Raw genomic sequence first — 16,099 nt, 5'->3', positions numbered from 1 at the left:
CAACCTTGAAATCTAGAACTTAAACATGTCTAATCTGGTCAGTGAAGAAACAACTCATTTTGAAACCCCTTCCGTCACAAATAATTGGTAAACAGTTTGCTTGACCATGTATAGCTTTAGTTCTTTTGGTTTCAGTACATTCATCATCTTATTTGATCGAAGGCCAGTTTCGTTACTTTTGATTTGAGATAGTTTCGTTCGTGTGATTCCCTCTGAGATTTCCTTTTTTGATTAACTGCTTAATCTCTTGGCTGTATGAATCCTTTATGTGTTAACATGTCACACTAAGTTTAAAAGCAGAGAGCAAAAGGAAATGTGTAAAATAAAAAATAAAAATTTGGAAAATGAAAATTACAATTTATTATTTTGGTGCGTATGAAACATTTTTTTTTTATTAACGTTGATTAGGAACTGTTTAGAGCATCATTTCATGTATATTCAGAACGAAAAGAAGTTATGAAATATTGGTAAATGTGGTTTGACCGGGCAGAGGGTGCCAAAGTTTTGACTGCGACTAAAGTACGAGAAGTATTTGCTAGGGTACGAAATCAAGCCTCATAAAAGGTCATTCTAAGAATTCTCCAAACAGTTAGGGTATTTTATGATGTCGTGTTGGTGCTTTGAATTTAATGTCAAATGGCAAATTACATGGGAACCAACTGTGCTCCTTACTGACTTGTTCTTTTATTCATATGAAGCTGACTTCATACAGGAACTTCTAAGGAAGAAAAAAGAGAAGTTAGCAATATCCTTTCACTTAACTTTCCGCTATATAGATGATGTTCTCTCACTAGATAATTCAAAATTTGGTGACTATGTTGAACGCATCTATCCCATCGAACTTGAGATAAAGGATACAACAGATACAGTTGAGTCTGTCTCATAACTTGACATACATCTAGAAATTGACAATGAGGGTCGGTTGAAAACAAAACTTTACGACGAAAGAGATGATTTCAGCTTCCCAATTGTGAACTTTCCATTTCTATGTAGCAGCGTTCCAGAAGCGCCAGCATACGTAGTATACATCTCCCAGTTGATACATTATTTCAGGGCTTGTATTTCCTATAACGATTTTCTTGATAGAGGGTTGCTGCTCACAAGGAGGTTATTAAACCAAGAGTTACAAGTGGTGAAGTCGAAATAACCCCTTAGTAAATTGTACGGACGCAATCACGAGTTGGTTGACCGTTAGGGATATCTGTTTCACAGATGACGACGGATATGTTCAAATTGTCGTAACTACAATTCCGGCCACTTTTCCTCGAATGTGACCTACCGAATTATACTTATCACCGGGTTTGTATTTACATAAGCAACAAGACGGGTGCCACCTATGGAGCATATTCTGCTTACCCTTCCGGAGCACATGAGATCACCTCAGTTTTTGTTGGGGTTCGTGTTGCCCAGTCTTTAGTTTAATAAGTTATGCTTTATGTGCTGTTGTTTGTCTTTATGTCTTTTTCTATTTAAGCCATGGCGTTAAATTGTCAGTTTATTTTCGACTTGTGTGTTTGAATAAAATTGAGAATGGAAATGGGGAATCTGTCAAAGAGACAACAACCCAACCAAAGAGCAGAATACAGCCGAAGGCCACCAATGGGTCTTCAACACAGCGTGAAAGTCCCGCACCCTGAGGCGTGCTTCAGCTGGCCCCTAAACAAAAATGTGTACTAGTTCAGTGATAATGGACGATATACTAAACTCCAAAACATATAAATGAACTAAAATTAAAAATCATACTAGACTAACAAAGGCCAGAGGCTCCTGACTTGGGACAGGCGCAAAAATGTTTTGTGAGATCTCAACCATCCCCCTATACCTCTAGCCAATGTAGAAACAAAAACAAACACACAGCAATACGCACAGTAAAACTCAATTGAAGGGAAGTCCGAGTCCGATGTCAGAATAGGTAACAAAAGAAACTAAGTAAAATGACAATGATACATAAATGATCAAAGGACTACTAGCAGTTACTGACATGCCAGATCCAGACCTCAATTAAACTGATTGAAAGATTATGTCTTCATCATATGAAAATCAAGCACAATCTTCCTGTTAGGGGTTTAGTATCATACCATCATACAATATATGAGAAGAACATAACCCGTATCATGCCAACAACTAGTTTTAGAATAAATGTGTTTATTTCAGATGCAAAGACCCTATGAGTGAATCAATATTAAAACCAAAATATGCCATCTTTAATGACCTGACAACAGTATCGTAACTATATCCCTTCTTAATAAATCTGTTTAAAGGCCAGTTTGGTTAGCTTTTGAGGTGAATGCCGACATTTTTGTGCTTTGTAAAGAATATTACCATAAAAGATTGGATGTGAAATACCTGAACGTATAAGATGTCTGCATGTTGATTTATATTTACGAATGATGTCCTTGTACCGATGATAAAATTTAGTAAATGTTTTGACTAGTTTGTGATATCGAAAACCCTGGTGTAATGATTTTTCAGTAATACATATATTTCTTTCGTTAAAATCAAATACGTTGTTACATACACGAGCGAATCGAACAAGTTGAGATATATAAACACCATAAGATGGTGACAAGGGAACGTCACCATCTAAAATTCGATAATTAACAGTAGGAAATAAAAAAATCATCTCTTTTATCATAAATTTTGGTATTAAGCTTCCCGTTAAAGATATAGATATAAAGATCCAGGAAAGGGCAGTGTTCAGTGTTAGTGTTAGCTTTATTTAAAGTCAGTTCAGCGGGATAAATCTCTTTAGTGTACATACTGAAGTCGTCATTATTGAGAGCCAATATATCATCCAAATATATAAAAGTGTTATTAATTTTTTTAATCAGATGTTGTTTCGATAGGTCTATGCTGATTTTAGTCATAAATTGTAACTCATAACAATACAGAAACAGGTCCGCAATAAGTGGTGCACAGTTAGTCCCAATTAGAATTCCGATAACTTGACGATATACGGAATCACAGCGAACAAAAATGTTATCTAGTAAAAATTCAAGGGCAGTTATAGTATCAAAGCAGGTCCAATTGACATAGTTCTTTTGTTTGTTGTTACTAAAAAATGACCTAAAAGAGTTTGAACATATATATTCGCATTCTGACTTTATGTGTTAACATGTCACACTAAGTTTAAAAGCAGAGAGCAAAAGGAAATGTGTAAAATAAAAAATCAAAATTTGGAAAATGAAAATTACAATTTATAATTTTGGTGCGTATGAAACATTTTTTTTTTATTAACGTTGATTAGGAACTGTTTAGAGCATCATTTCATGTATATTCAGAACGAAAAGAAGTTATGAAATATTGGTAAATGTGGTTTGACCGGGCAGAGGGTGCCAAAGTTTTGACTGCGACTAAAGTACGAGAAGTATTTGCTAGGGTACGAAATCAAGCCTCATAAAAGGTCATTCTAAGAATTCTCCAAACAGTTAGGGTATTTTATGATGTCGTGTTGGTGCTTTGAATTTAATGTCAAATGGCAAATTACATGGGAACCAACTGTGCTCCTTACTGACTTGTTCTTTTATTCATATGAAGCTGACTTCATACAGGAACTTCTAAGGAAGAAAAAAGAGAAGTTAGCAATATCCTTTCACTTAACTTTCCGCTATATAGATGATGTTCTCTCACTAGATAATTCAAAATTTGGTGACTATGTTGAACGCATCTATCCCATCGAACTTGAGATAAAGGATACAACAGATACAGTTGAGTCTGTCTCATAACTTGACATACATCTAGAAATTGACAATGAGGGTCGGTTGAAAACAAAACTTTGCGACGAAAGAGATGATTTCAGCTTCCCAATTGTGAACTTTCCATTTCTATGTAGCAGCGTTCCAGAAGCGCCAGCATACGTAGTATACATCTCCCAGTTGATACATTATTTCAGGGCTTGTATTTCCTATCACGATTTTCTTGATAGAGGGTTGCTGCTCACAAGGAGGTTATTAAACTTAGAGTTACAAGTGGTGAAGTCGAAATAACCCCTTAGTAAATTGTACGGACGCAATCACGAGTTGGTTGACCGTTAGGGATATCTGTTTCACAGATGACGACGGATATGTTCAAATTGTCGTAACTACAATTCCGGCCACTTTTCCTCGAATGTGACCTACCGAATTATACTTATCACCGGGTTTGTATTTACATAAGCAACAAGACGGGTGCCACCTATGGAGCATATTCTGCTTACCCTTCCGGAGCACATGAGATCACCTCAGTTTTTGTTGGGGTTCGTGTTGCCCAGTCTTTAGTTTAATAAGTTATGCTTTGTGTGCTGTTGTTTGTCTTTTTGTCTTTTTCTATTTTAGCCATGGCGTTAAATTGTCAGTTTATTTTCGACTTGTGTGTTTGAATAAAATTGAGAATGGAAATGGGGAATCTGTCAAAGAGACAACAACCCAACCAAAGAGCAGAATACAGCCGAAGGCCACCAATGGGTCTTCAACACAGCGTGAAAGTCCCGCACCCTGAGGCGTGCTTCAGCTGGCCCCTAAACAAAAATGTGTACTAGTTCAGTGATAATGGACAATATACTAAACTCCAAAACATATAAATGAACTAAAATTAAAAATCATACTAGACTAACAAAGGCCAGAGGCTCCTGACTTGGGACAGGCGCAAAAATGTTTTGTGAGATCTCAACCATCCCCCTATACCTCTAGCCAATGTAGAAACAAAAACAAACACACAGCAATACGCACAGTAAAACTCAATTGAAGGGAAGTCCGAGTCCGATGTCAGAATAGGTAACAAAAGAAACTAAGTAAAATGACAATGATACATAAATTATCAAAGGACTACTAGCAGTTACTGACATGCCAGATCCAGACCTCAATTAAACTGATTGAAAGATTATGTCTTCATCATATGAAAATCAAGCACAATCCCTCCTGTTAGGGGTTTAGTATCATACCATCATACAATATATGAGAAGAACATAACCCGTATCATGCCAACAACTAGTTTTAGAATAAATGTGTTTATTTCAGATGCAAAGACCCTATGAGTGAATCAATATTAAAACCAAAATATGCCATCTTTAATGACCTGACAACAGTATCGTAACTATATCCCTTCTTAATAAATCTGTTTAAAGGCCAGTTTGGTTAGCTTTTGAGGTGAATGCCGACATTTTTGTGCTTTGTAAAGAATATTACCATAAAAGATTGGATGTGAAATACCTGAACGTATAAGATGTCTGCATGTTGATTTATATTTACGAATGATGTCCTTGTACCGATGATACAATTTAGTAAATGTTTTGACTAGTTTGTGATATCGAAAACCCTGATGTAATGATTTTTCAGTAATACATATATTTCTTTCGTTAAAATCAAATACGTTGTTACATACACGAGCGAATCGAACAAGTTGAGATATATAAACACCATAAGATGGTGACAAGGGAACGTCACCATCTAAAATTCGATAATTAACAGTAGGAAATAAAAAAATCATCTCTTTTATCATAAATTTTGGTATTAAGCTTCCCGTTAAAGATATAGATATCAAGATCCAGGAAAGGGCAGTGTTCAGTGTTAGTGTTAGCTTTATTTAAAGTTAGTTCAGCGGGATAAATCTCTTTAGTGTACATACTGAAGTCGTCATTATTGAGAGCCAATATATCATCCAAATATATAAAAGTGTTATTAATTTTTTTAATCAGATGTTGTTTCGATAGGTCTATGCTGATTTTAGTCATAAATTGTAACTCATAACAATACAGAAACAGGTCCGCAATAAGTGGTGCACAGTTAGTCCCAATTAGAATTCCGATAACTTGACGATATACGGAATCTTCAAAGCGAACAAAAATGTTATCTAGTAAAAATTCAAGGGCAGTTATAGTATCAAAGCAGGTCCAATTGACATAGTTCTTTTGTTTGTTGTTACTAAAAAATGACCTAAAAGAGTTTGAACATATATATTCGCATTCTGACTTTTTAAATGCTCATTTAATTAGGTTTGTGAATTTTTTCTTAATAAGAATATGAGGCAAAGTGGTATATAGGGAAGAAAAATCAAAACTTTGAACAGATTCAAAACCACCTATATAAGCATGCAATTTATCAAGTACTTCCAACGAAATTTTGACACTCCAAAAGTAATTAATTCCAATATTTTTTTAGGCCTTATTTGAACAATTTATTATCCCTTTGGTATCAAAAGAGATCACACAAAGCCAACAGGTTTTACTCTAAATCATTAAATTGATTTAAATCCATGCTAAACGGTAAATTAATGTCAACTATGGGCACTTTTTTATTAATGAAAATAGGAGATCATATAAAAGTATTATACCATGAGGATATAAAAGAAACATTTCATTATGACAATTTGGTTTTGTTCCTACATCTAGTTTTCTAGCAACAACATTAGTTTCACTTTTTTGCTACAGAAAATTATGACATGGATATATACACAATTTTGTAAGAAGCAAGAAACAAAACAAACAAACAAAAATTAAAAAAAAAAAACAAACAAGAAACAAAGTCATACCTTTTCGGAAGAATTGTTAACCAGCATTAAGTTTCGTCAACCGCAATTTACTTTTTATACCAAAAACTTATAAGAAAATTGTGTATCCGTTAAATATGTGTTGTTTCTAATATTCTGTTAAAATAGGATTTACATTATTGTTTTGTTTTGTTTAGCATTTGTAATCGCTTGGCAGTTTGAACTTGTCGTTGTTGTTTAATTGTTCTATTATTGTGTGTTGTTTCACAAATATATTGTGTAAGTTTTTAATAAGAGGATTACTTTTGAGCATCTGCTTCAAATATATTTAACATAGATTCGTGCATAATTTATCAATGTCAATGACTGTATCATATACCCGTAAATGATTTAAAGAAGGTGCAGTACACTATACGTTGATAAAGAGAAACGAAAGATACCTAAGAGAAATCAAACTCATAAGTCGAAAACAAACCGACAATGCCATGACAAAAAGCGAAAAACGACGATAAGATAAACAACAGTACACAAAATACAACATAGAATACTAAAGACTGAGCAACACGAAACTCTACCAAAAACTGGTGATGATCTTAGGTGCTCCGGGAGGGTAAGCATATCCTGCTGCACACATGGTACCCGTCGTGTTTCTCATGTAAGTACAAACCCGGTGATAAGTCTTATTCGGTAGTTTTTTTTTAGGAAAAAAAGATGTGATTGTGGATCTGTAAATCAGCTATTCCATAACGGTCAACCAACTCGTGATGTCGTCCGTAAAATTATCAACTTCACCACTTGGAACTCTTGGTTCAATATTTTCTTTGTTTTTATTACAAAAGACTTTTTACATTTGTTTCTTATTCATTTTTATTTCATCATGAAATGTTCAGATGGATATCTAGCACCCACTGTAATCGTATTCTGAACCCTGGACATTGGAACAGTGGTCCTTCCAGCCATTCCTAAAAATAGACAAACGAAATAAATAGCTACTAATATTGGAATAAAAAAGTCACGTAACAATTAAATAAGTGACAAAATTAGTATGTCCATTTTTTTCATCTGACCAACTGAATTACAATCGTATATTAGTGCTCCCCTATAATTATCCGTTGACTATCACCCCCTTTCCCACGTATTTATCTTTATCCATCACGTTAATTACATGTCATGTTAATAATAAACAGTAATATCTATTAATGTTCAATAAAAGTTAATGGAGGTAGACAACTTCTCCTTTGGTAATACAATTGTTGACACAGATATGTCTCGCCTTCATGTTATTTTGATAGTACAAAGCAAATCTTGAAATTAAAACGGCAATACTTTAACATGTAAACTATGCAAAATATTCAAAGTCGAGAGACCATGAGTGAGAGGGCGGGGCCAAATTATTTTCATGTTCATGGAAATGAAATGTTCCAATACTAATACAACTGCATACCAAATATCATTACCATTCCACTAGTAGTTCCCTATTAACTGACATATTCACAACTTTTTCTTGTAAACAATGCCAAAGTTTCAAAGTCAATAAACCATGACTGAGAAAGAGGTGCCAAATAATCTCCATTGAAAAGAGGTGTGCAAATATTAATACAACTGTAAATCAAATATCATTGACCTACAACTAGTGGTTCCCACTAAACAGACCTGATTACAAAGTAATACATGTAAACTAAGCAAAATTATCAAAGTCAATAAACCATGAGGGGACAGGGCCAAATAATCTGCATGGAAATGAGATATTCAAATAATATAACAACTGTATACCAAATATCATTGACCTACTACTAGTGGTTCCCCATAAACTCACCTAATCACAATCTATATTAATACAGAGTAGTTTAAGATATTTTTTTTGAAGGATCATACTTCAATAGTATTTCTATTAAGTAGGGACCTAGACAACAATCAATTTTATAATGTTTAATTTGTTTTCATTCAAGATCAACTATCGGTAAAGAAAATGAAGATCACCGCAATATAATATCGTTTTTGAAAGAGATCATACACCTTAACTTACCATTTACGAAAACTATTACAATTTTTAATTCTCACAGCACAATTTGCATCGTTTGATATGTTTGAGTCTGTGAATGCTACAACGAAAACACAAGACATATATTTAATAAAACAGTCCGATATAGTAAATCTTACTAAAACAAGTCATACATTACTTCATATAAGACATAAGACTTTGTGAACAATACAGAGTACAGCAAAAAAATATCCAATAAATATCTAGGACTCGTAGGTGCGATGGGGACGCTGAAGTCTGACGGTCACGCTGAAATGCGATTGTCCGCGCCAAAGTACGATGGTCCTTTCGCTGAAGTGCGATGGTTTGGAATGATTCTTGAATATTGTGACGTTTTCAAATACAACTTTACTTTAAATACAACAGGAATTCGCAGGCAGGACGATAATATTTTGTAAATGAAGGTTTCATGATAACAAAGAAAAAAAGAGGAAAAATAAAGTAAAGAACGTTTAAGTCCAGAACAGTTTTGAGCAGTGCAGATATAGGTTACAAAAATATGTAAAACCAAGCCAGGCAACAGATCGTGGCGTGCAAAACGGCTGAAAGATGAACTAATGGGCTAACCAGTGTTCGGAAGTACCGGTATGCCGCAAACATTTTGTACGACAAAATAAATATCTTGATATAAATATTAATTTTAACTTCTCTTCAGGCATGCTTCACATGATTTTATGTGGACGATTAAATAATCAAATTAATTATTAGCAATGATTTTGTTATATCAAGTTGAAATAATTTTGTTTTATTCCTGAGATAAATCCTGCTTTGTAATAACACCGACACTCTAGCCTAATTTTATTGTGGCTACAGTGTTAATTTTCTACCACAAGTAAGGCCGAAATAAACCCGACTGGTCCCTGCGTGTTCTTCCCAATTTCCCCTACTAAGCGTCGAAGCTTTTTAGTAGAACTCGTGACACGTTGACATAAAGTCAAGCATAAATCTACTTGGCGTGTTTTTCTCTTGAAAGCTGTTACATCCATCAGAAAAATGAGTGAACGATTGTTGTGAGTAATTTATCAGCTATGACATGACGAAAACAAATAACATTTGATAAAATGAGATTGACCCTGCTTACTACTATAGACCGACACGCTTATTTTTTTTTCGCATTTGGACACTCCATATAAAGATATGTCATCCCTCTCAAATCCATTATACTTAATCAGAGCCATCCAGTTTATTTTCTGGCTCCATACTGCTGCCTGCTAGGCGGAGAATTAGAAAATTTAAGTTTTAAAGTCCTTTGTTTCACCTGACCAGAAATCAAAATCGACCTTCCAAATGCAAGGCTAGCCCACTAACCACTACACCACCACATTACATTAAATGTTGTTCCTACTTCAGACCATTGCATTTTAGCTAGCATACACCATCACATTTCATCGTAACAATAAACGTCAACGTCACAGTTAGACCATCGCACTTCAGCGTAGCTATCAACAAGTTAGCATCACAATGTCACCACCGTACCTCAGCGTGTTAACCAACGCACTTCAGCGTGACCATCGCGGTTCGGAGTACCATCGCAAGTCCTACATAAATATGCCAGAATATATATTTATATCACATAATCGTTTGTTACGAACCAAATTTTATGTACGATATGGTTTGGAATTTTGGTCATAAAGTTCAAATTGAGTCTCCAAAATTACTCCCGTAAAATGAATGATTTAAAAGAGCTGTTGGATATTCGTCAGTTAAACACCAACACAACGATAAATTAATCACTGGGTCGATGTCCGAGGGTATCATCAGCCCAGTATACAGCACTTCTGTTTTGACATGAATTATCATTGACATGGTCATAATTATAAATTATTTCTGTTTACAAAACTTTGAATTTTCGAAATACTTAGGATGTTCTATCCCAAGAATAGATTACCGTAGTTGTATTTCGCAAAACCTTTCGGAAGTTTTGGCCATCAATGCTCTTCAACTTTGTACCTTATTTGGCCTTTTTAACTTTTTGATTCGAGCGTCACTGATGAGTCTTTTGTAGATGAACCGCGCGTCGGACGTACACAATTTCAATCCTGCTATCTATGACGAGTTTATTTACAACCACTGGGTTGGTGTCACTGCTGGTTGAGGTTTCCTCCCCGAGTGTATCACCAGCCCAGTAGTCGGTTTTGATATGAATTATCATTGATATGGTCATCATTATGAATCATGTTTAAAATACATGATTTTTTTTCGAAATGCTAAGGACTTTCTACCCTAGGAATAGATTACCTTAGCCGTATTTTGCAAAACCTTTCGGAATTTAGGGCTTGCAATGCTCTTCAATTTCGTACTTTATTTGAACTGTTTAACTTTTTTGATTCGAGGGCCTTCTGATGAGTCTTTTTGTAGACGAAACATATGTCTGGCGTGCCAAATTTTAATCCTGGTATCTATGATGAGTTTATTTAGAATTAAAAAAAAAAGGTTGGCATGTTTAACAAAGTAACAACTGTCAAGAATATCAGTTTTCACTACCACAAGGAAAACACACAATAGAGGAACTTCTACTACTTATGATATCGCTATCAACTTTAATGAATATAACGTTATCATTATGGTTTAGATGTTTGGTTTCTATTTCTTCTAAATCGGAGATGAAATGTACTGTTTGTACATAGTATAGATACATGTAAATTCAAAAAACAATGGACTTACAAACCTAGAGTAAGGATTTTTGGTCGATAGATCAATATTTAGCATTCAAAAGATCGAAGAATACGCACGTTTATTTTCATAATTGTCAAAGGAAAAGAGTTTGAAACGTCACAATAGCCATTAAAAAGAATGTGCGGTATTGTTTTACGCTCGTAGTATCTAGCTACCATATTTAACTGTACTTACAGTTACAAGTGTCGGCACAGCCGAATGTATTAATTCTCCAACAAATTGTGGAACTGGTGCCTCCTGATTTCCCACATGAGAAGTTATTGTTGAACTGGAATATACCATAATCCTTTGAACCATTTGGGTTTGTTGGTACTACATCATATACATAGTTACTTTCGTGTTTTACCAAACACAGCCCTGAAAATTTATATTAATATTTTGGTTGATTCCTTAATTAATAGGAATTGAAATTAAGTAGTGGTACATTTGTAAACAACCTTGCCTTTGAGATCTCGGAGAGTTGAAATACTACAAAAAAGTAAATGGCACCAAATTTACTGCACAAGATGTGCATTTCGACAACTAGTGTATCTTCAATTATACTCAAAGGTCAACATATTTGAAATTAAAATTCTGATACAAACGGCGAAACGCTGACATAATCAATATGGATAAAAGTATTGCCAAAACCCCACAAACAATAGATTTCTTTTTGGAATAACTATCCCCCTTGAAAGTTTCTACCAGAATACTATGATTTAAATATTCTTTTCCTTAGTAATTTTGAAATTTGTTTCACTGAGTAGCCTGGTCTTTGAAACGTTTGACACTTTGAATTAATAAAGAAATGCGATACAATTTAAATCTAGTTACTTTTTAGAAAGCGGTAATTTCCTTCAGTTTTTTTAAAAGGCTTCTTGAGTTTGGAAGCATTAACGTCATATATTCATAACAAACAGTACTAATCTCAATCACACAATCATATGTGCAATAAAGGATTTTGACATCTTACTGGTTACAAAAGAAATAGCAGCAGAAAAAATACCGTTTTTTGTTTCTTCCTATAATATTGGAAAGAAATTCTTTCAAGACTGCATATTTGACCTGAAGAGGAAAAAATGAAGGTTGATGTGCCAATTCTTGGAGATATCTAAGGTCAACCTTATTATCTGGTCAATTTATGGTTACGGGTAGACATACTCATATCATAGTACAAAACTCATATTCATAGTCACATAACATAATGGCTAGGGGCAAAACAATGTTGGTTAAGAAGTTAGGCGAAAGATACCAAAGGGATAGTCAAACACATAAGTCGAAATCGAATTGACAATGTCATGGCAAAAAAAGGAAAACGACAAAACGACAAACAACGGTATACAAAACATAACATGGAAAACGAAAGTATGAACAACACAAACCCCATCAAAACCGGGGTGATATCAGGTGCTACGGAAGGGTAAGCAGATCCTGCTCCACGTGTGGCACCCGTCATGTTGCCCATGTAAGTACAAACCCGAGTTTAATTCGGTAGATCACATTCGAGGAAAATAGGTCGAGATTGTGGTAACGATATTAGGAAAACATCCGTCGTCATCTGTGAAACATATATTCCATAAGGTCAACCAACTCGTAATTTCTTTCGTCAAAGGATTACTTCAACTTTACCACTTGGAATACTTGGTTTGATAGCTTCCATGTAACAAGCAACCCTCTATCAAGGAAATCGTGATAGGAAATGCAATCTCTGGTATATTTTATCAACTGTGAGATATATAGTCCATATGCAGGCGCTGCTAAAATGATGCTACATAAAAATGGAAATTTCACATTTAGGAAATTGGAAGCATCTCTTTTATTGTAAATATTTTTCTCAACCGACCGTCAATGTCAATTTCTAGATGCACGTAAAGATACTCGACAGACTTAACAGACTTAAATTAATTAGGCCGTTAGTTTTCTCAATTGAATAGTTTCATATTTTTCATGTCGGGGCCTTTTGTAGTAGTTTATTCGGTATGGGTTTTCTCATTGTTGAAGGCCGTACGGTTGCCTATAATTGATTACATCTTCTTCATTTGAACTTTGGTGGATAGTTGTCTCATTGGCAATCATACAACATCTCCTTATTTTTATATTAATAGTAACTGTTGTATCCTTTATTTCAAGTTCGATGGGAAAGATGCATCAAATATAGTCACCAAACTTTGAATTATTCAGCGAGAGGACATACTCTATAAAGATAACGTGAAGTCAAAGGCTATTTTAGATTTTTTCCCATTTTTCCTCAGAAGCTCCTGTATGACGTCGGTCTCATCTAACTAAAGGAACAAGTCGATAAGAAGAGGATCACAGTTGGTTCCCATGGGAAAGCCGATTAATTTTTAACCACTTATGCAATTTAGGTACCCAATACAGTGAAGGAAAATCCAGTTATTCATCTTTGGTCGAAATTCCAAGGGAACATAGAACAAACCTATGATCATTCAGGATTTACTCCTTGGTAAGTGTCGTGGAGTTTCAAAGTGAATTGTCAATACCTGATTCTGCTATCAAGCAGAATGTATCATATATGTATCATCGACCTCATAGCCTTAACCCATTCGGAAAGAGTATCTACGTCTTTATACCTATGCCTGGCATAATCCGCGACTGAATCCATCAGTATTTTGAAGTTGTGTTTCCAATTGATTGATTTAGTCTCCCTATATGTTGGGCCTTCGGATAACGCATTTGATAGAGAGATGTTATTGACAGTGTTTCTGTTGTTCCGTTGTTTTCATCTTATAGTTGATGTGTCTTCCTCGGTTTTAGTTTGTAACCAGGATTTGTTTTCTCTCAATCGATTTATGACTTTTGCACAGCGGTATAGTACTGCTGCCTTTATTTAAGGTCGCCAGTTAAAACGTGGCAAGCCGGATTATATATGAATGGGGAACTAGTACAAGTGCAATCGGGAGGTTCAGACTTGAAGTCATCAATATTGAGATCCTGCAACACTCGTAATGGAAAATGTTAGTCGAATAGGTTTAAGAGATGATAGGTAGAGACTGGTCTTTAAAGGTGTTAGTAATTTTGAGTGGACTGATGTATGATGAAGGTTATTGTCCAAGTTGATGGCATCGAGACATGTTGGCAAAGGAATTGTTCATTCTTATCTTTTCCATTGCGAGCTGGTCTGAAAAGTTTGTGACTGGTTATATCTGAGATAATAGCTGTATTGGTTTGAATGGGGATTTGTAACAGTGGTTTTCAAGAATAAATTGTACAGAAAATGAAGTTTTGGTGTTCATAGATTCGACTGACCAACATTCCAAGGAACGGAATATTGATTTGGTAAAAGCAGTAAATTAATCTCTTCCTTCCGCATCGGCATTATTTTTTAATTGGGATAAAATCAAGTCGTATGGTACATTTTTTACGTTGACCTTCTTGCATGTTTGAGTGTAGTGGTTTATTTTTAAACCGTACAAAACAAAAACAAATGGAATGTCATTTCCTTACGATTCCATTATTTTTTTTTTAATTTTAAAGCTAAATTTAATGATATATAACTTTCAAAATTCACATTATTGGTAAAACCAAATATATATTACAACTGCGATACATGCATGCGCGATGAATCATCGGTACAAATTATTTGCGTTTGAATAATAAAATAACACTGTACTACCATAATTGTTAACATGCAAATTTCACTTCAATTTGTATTTTTTTTCCATTTCCTTGACACTTAACAAAGTAAAATTTTTATAATTTAAAAATATTTGTTAAATTTATAATAGTGTTTGCACTATTCGAATCTAAATTTCTTCAAAAAAATGTCTCAGAAAAGGAACATTATAAATAGTTTTTTTCTATCGAAAAATAGTAAAAAAAACATCGATTTATACAGATCTGGTTTCAGTGTACTATTGAAAAAAATAATTTGATTGAAAAAAGTGTTTTCCCAGAAAAATAAGCAATGGCACTTACCTCAATCCGACACCAACCAAAACCAGCAAACACAGACAAGATGAATTGTCGGTGCCTCAACGTTTATTGAAATTAAACTCTTATCCATTTGGTTCTGCATGACCAGGTGCAAAAATTCGCAATATCATTGATTTTATAAATAATATAATACCGGGAGCCCATTGCACCTATTCATCGGGGACCGATAAGCTCTTAATTATACTCACAGTCTCTAAGATCACTGTCTGGTACGCCCTGATTGCGTAATGCTTGTACAACTTGGCACTTTGTTTTGGTAGCTCCATAGGAATACCCCACAAGTGCAAATGCAAGTAAGATAGGACATAAACAATGCATCTTGTATTGGTTGATCTGAAGAAAAAAAGGGTTTTGCGAAAAATTTTGTGTAAAAGATAAGAAAGGCTCTATTTAAAGCAACTTCATGTGACGAATGCTGTTTTTCTTTAGAAAATTACGGCTCGGAAAGCCGCAATGAACCCCCCGATTATTTTTATTTTCCCCATAAGAAATGCATTAACAATAATTAATCGGCGGCCTGTAAATTCCCGCCCGCAGATTATTATTAATCCCACCCGCAGATTATTATCAATCCCGCCTGCAGATTATTATCATGCACTCTAAGTTTGAGTTTAGCATGAAATAATGTTCAGCATTAAAAGCCGCTTTACCGCAGATTTTTATTTCTTTTGGTTTAGAGGATTCCCGCCACAAGCTATCGGGTTAGAGGCTTCCCGCCCGAAGATTTTTGTTGTTGGGATAATTGATAAAATCTCCAAAATCGGCGGCCCGCCTCAAGCTTTTGGTCTAGAGGATTCCCGCCCGAAAATTTTTTTTAATTGGTTTTCCATATAAGTGCTGTGAAGTGTTTTTTTTTCACTACAACTTAGTTCGTAGATAAGATCAATAAGGTATACCAATAACATTTTGATAACGCAAAATGTGTTTTACACCATATTTCCAAAAGTTCCCCTGGAAAATAAAAAAATAGCCAAACTCAACTAATGT

At 34.7% G+C, this 16,099-nt stretch overlaps 2 protein-coding genes and 1 long non-coding RNA gene across 4 annotated transcripts in view; 1 reads left to right on the top strand and 2 right to left on the bottom strand.

The window, feature by feature from the left end:
- The window catches only part of LOC127710138 (uncharacterized), a 304,241-nt gene that overhangs the window by 103,069 nt on the left and 185,073 nt on the right, over positions 1-16,099 (top strand). The gene's annotated exons all lie outside the window — the stretch shown is intronic.
- The window catches only part of LOC127709512 (uncharacterized), a 217,648-nt gene that overhangs the window by 60,679 nt on the left and 140,870 nt on the right, over positions 1-16,099 (bottom strand). The gene's annotated exons all lie outside the window — the stretch shown is intronic.
- On the bottom strand, positions 7,271-15,441 carry LOC127710062 (lysozyme-like). Its single transcript, XM_052215796.1, has 4 exons — positions 15,301-15,441; positions 11,354-11,536; positions 8,489-8,564; positions 7,271-7,424 (listed from the first exon to the last, which is right to left on the bottom strand). Exons 1-4 carry the CDS (start codon positions 15,428-15,430, stop codon positions 7,361-7,363), a joined length of 453 nt encoding a protein of 150 aa, XP_052071756.1. The 5' UTR covers positions 15,431-15,441; the 3' UTR covers positions 7,271-7,360.

The sequence above is a fragment of the Mytilus californianus genome, unplaced genomic scaffold (assembly GCF_021869535.1).
Source record: "Mytilus californianus isolate M0D057914Y unplaced genomic scaffold, xbMytCali1.0.p SCAF_1, whole genome shotgun sequence".
NCBI lineage: Eukaryota > Metazoa > Mollusca > Bivalvia > Mytilida > Mytilidae > Mytilus > Mytilus californianus.
This window is presented reverse-complemented; position numbering and strand designations above follow the sequence as displayed.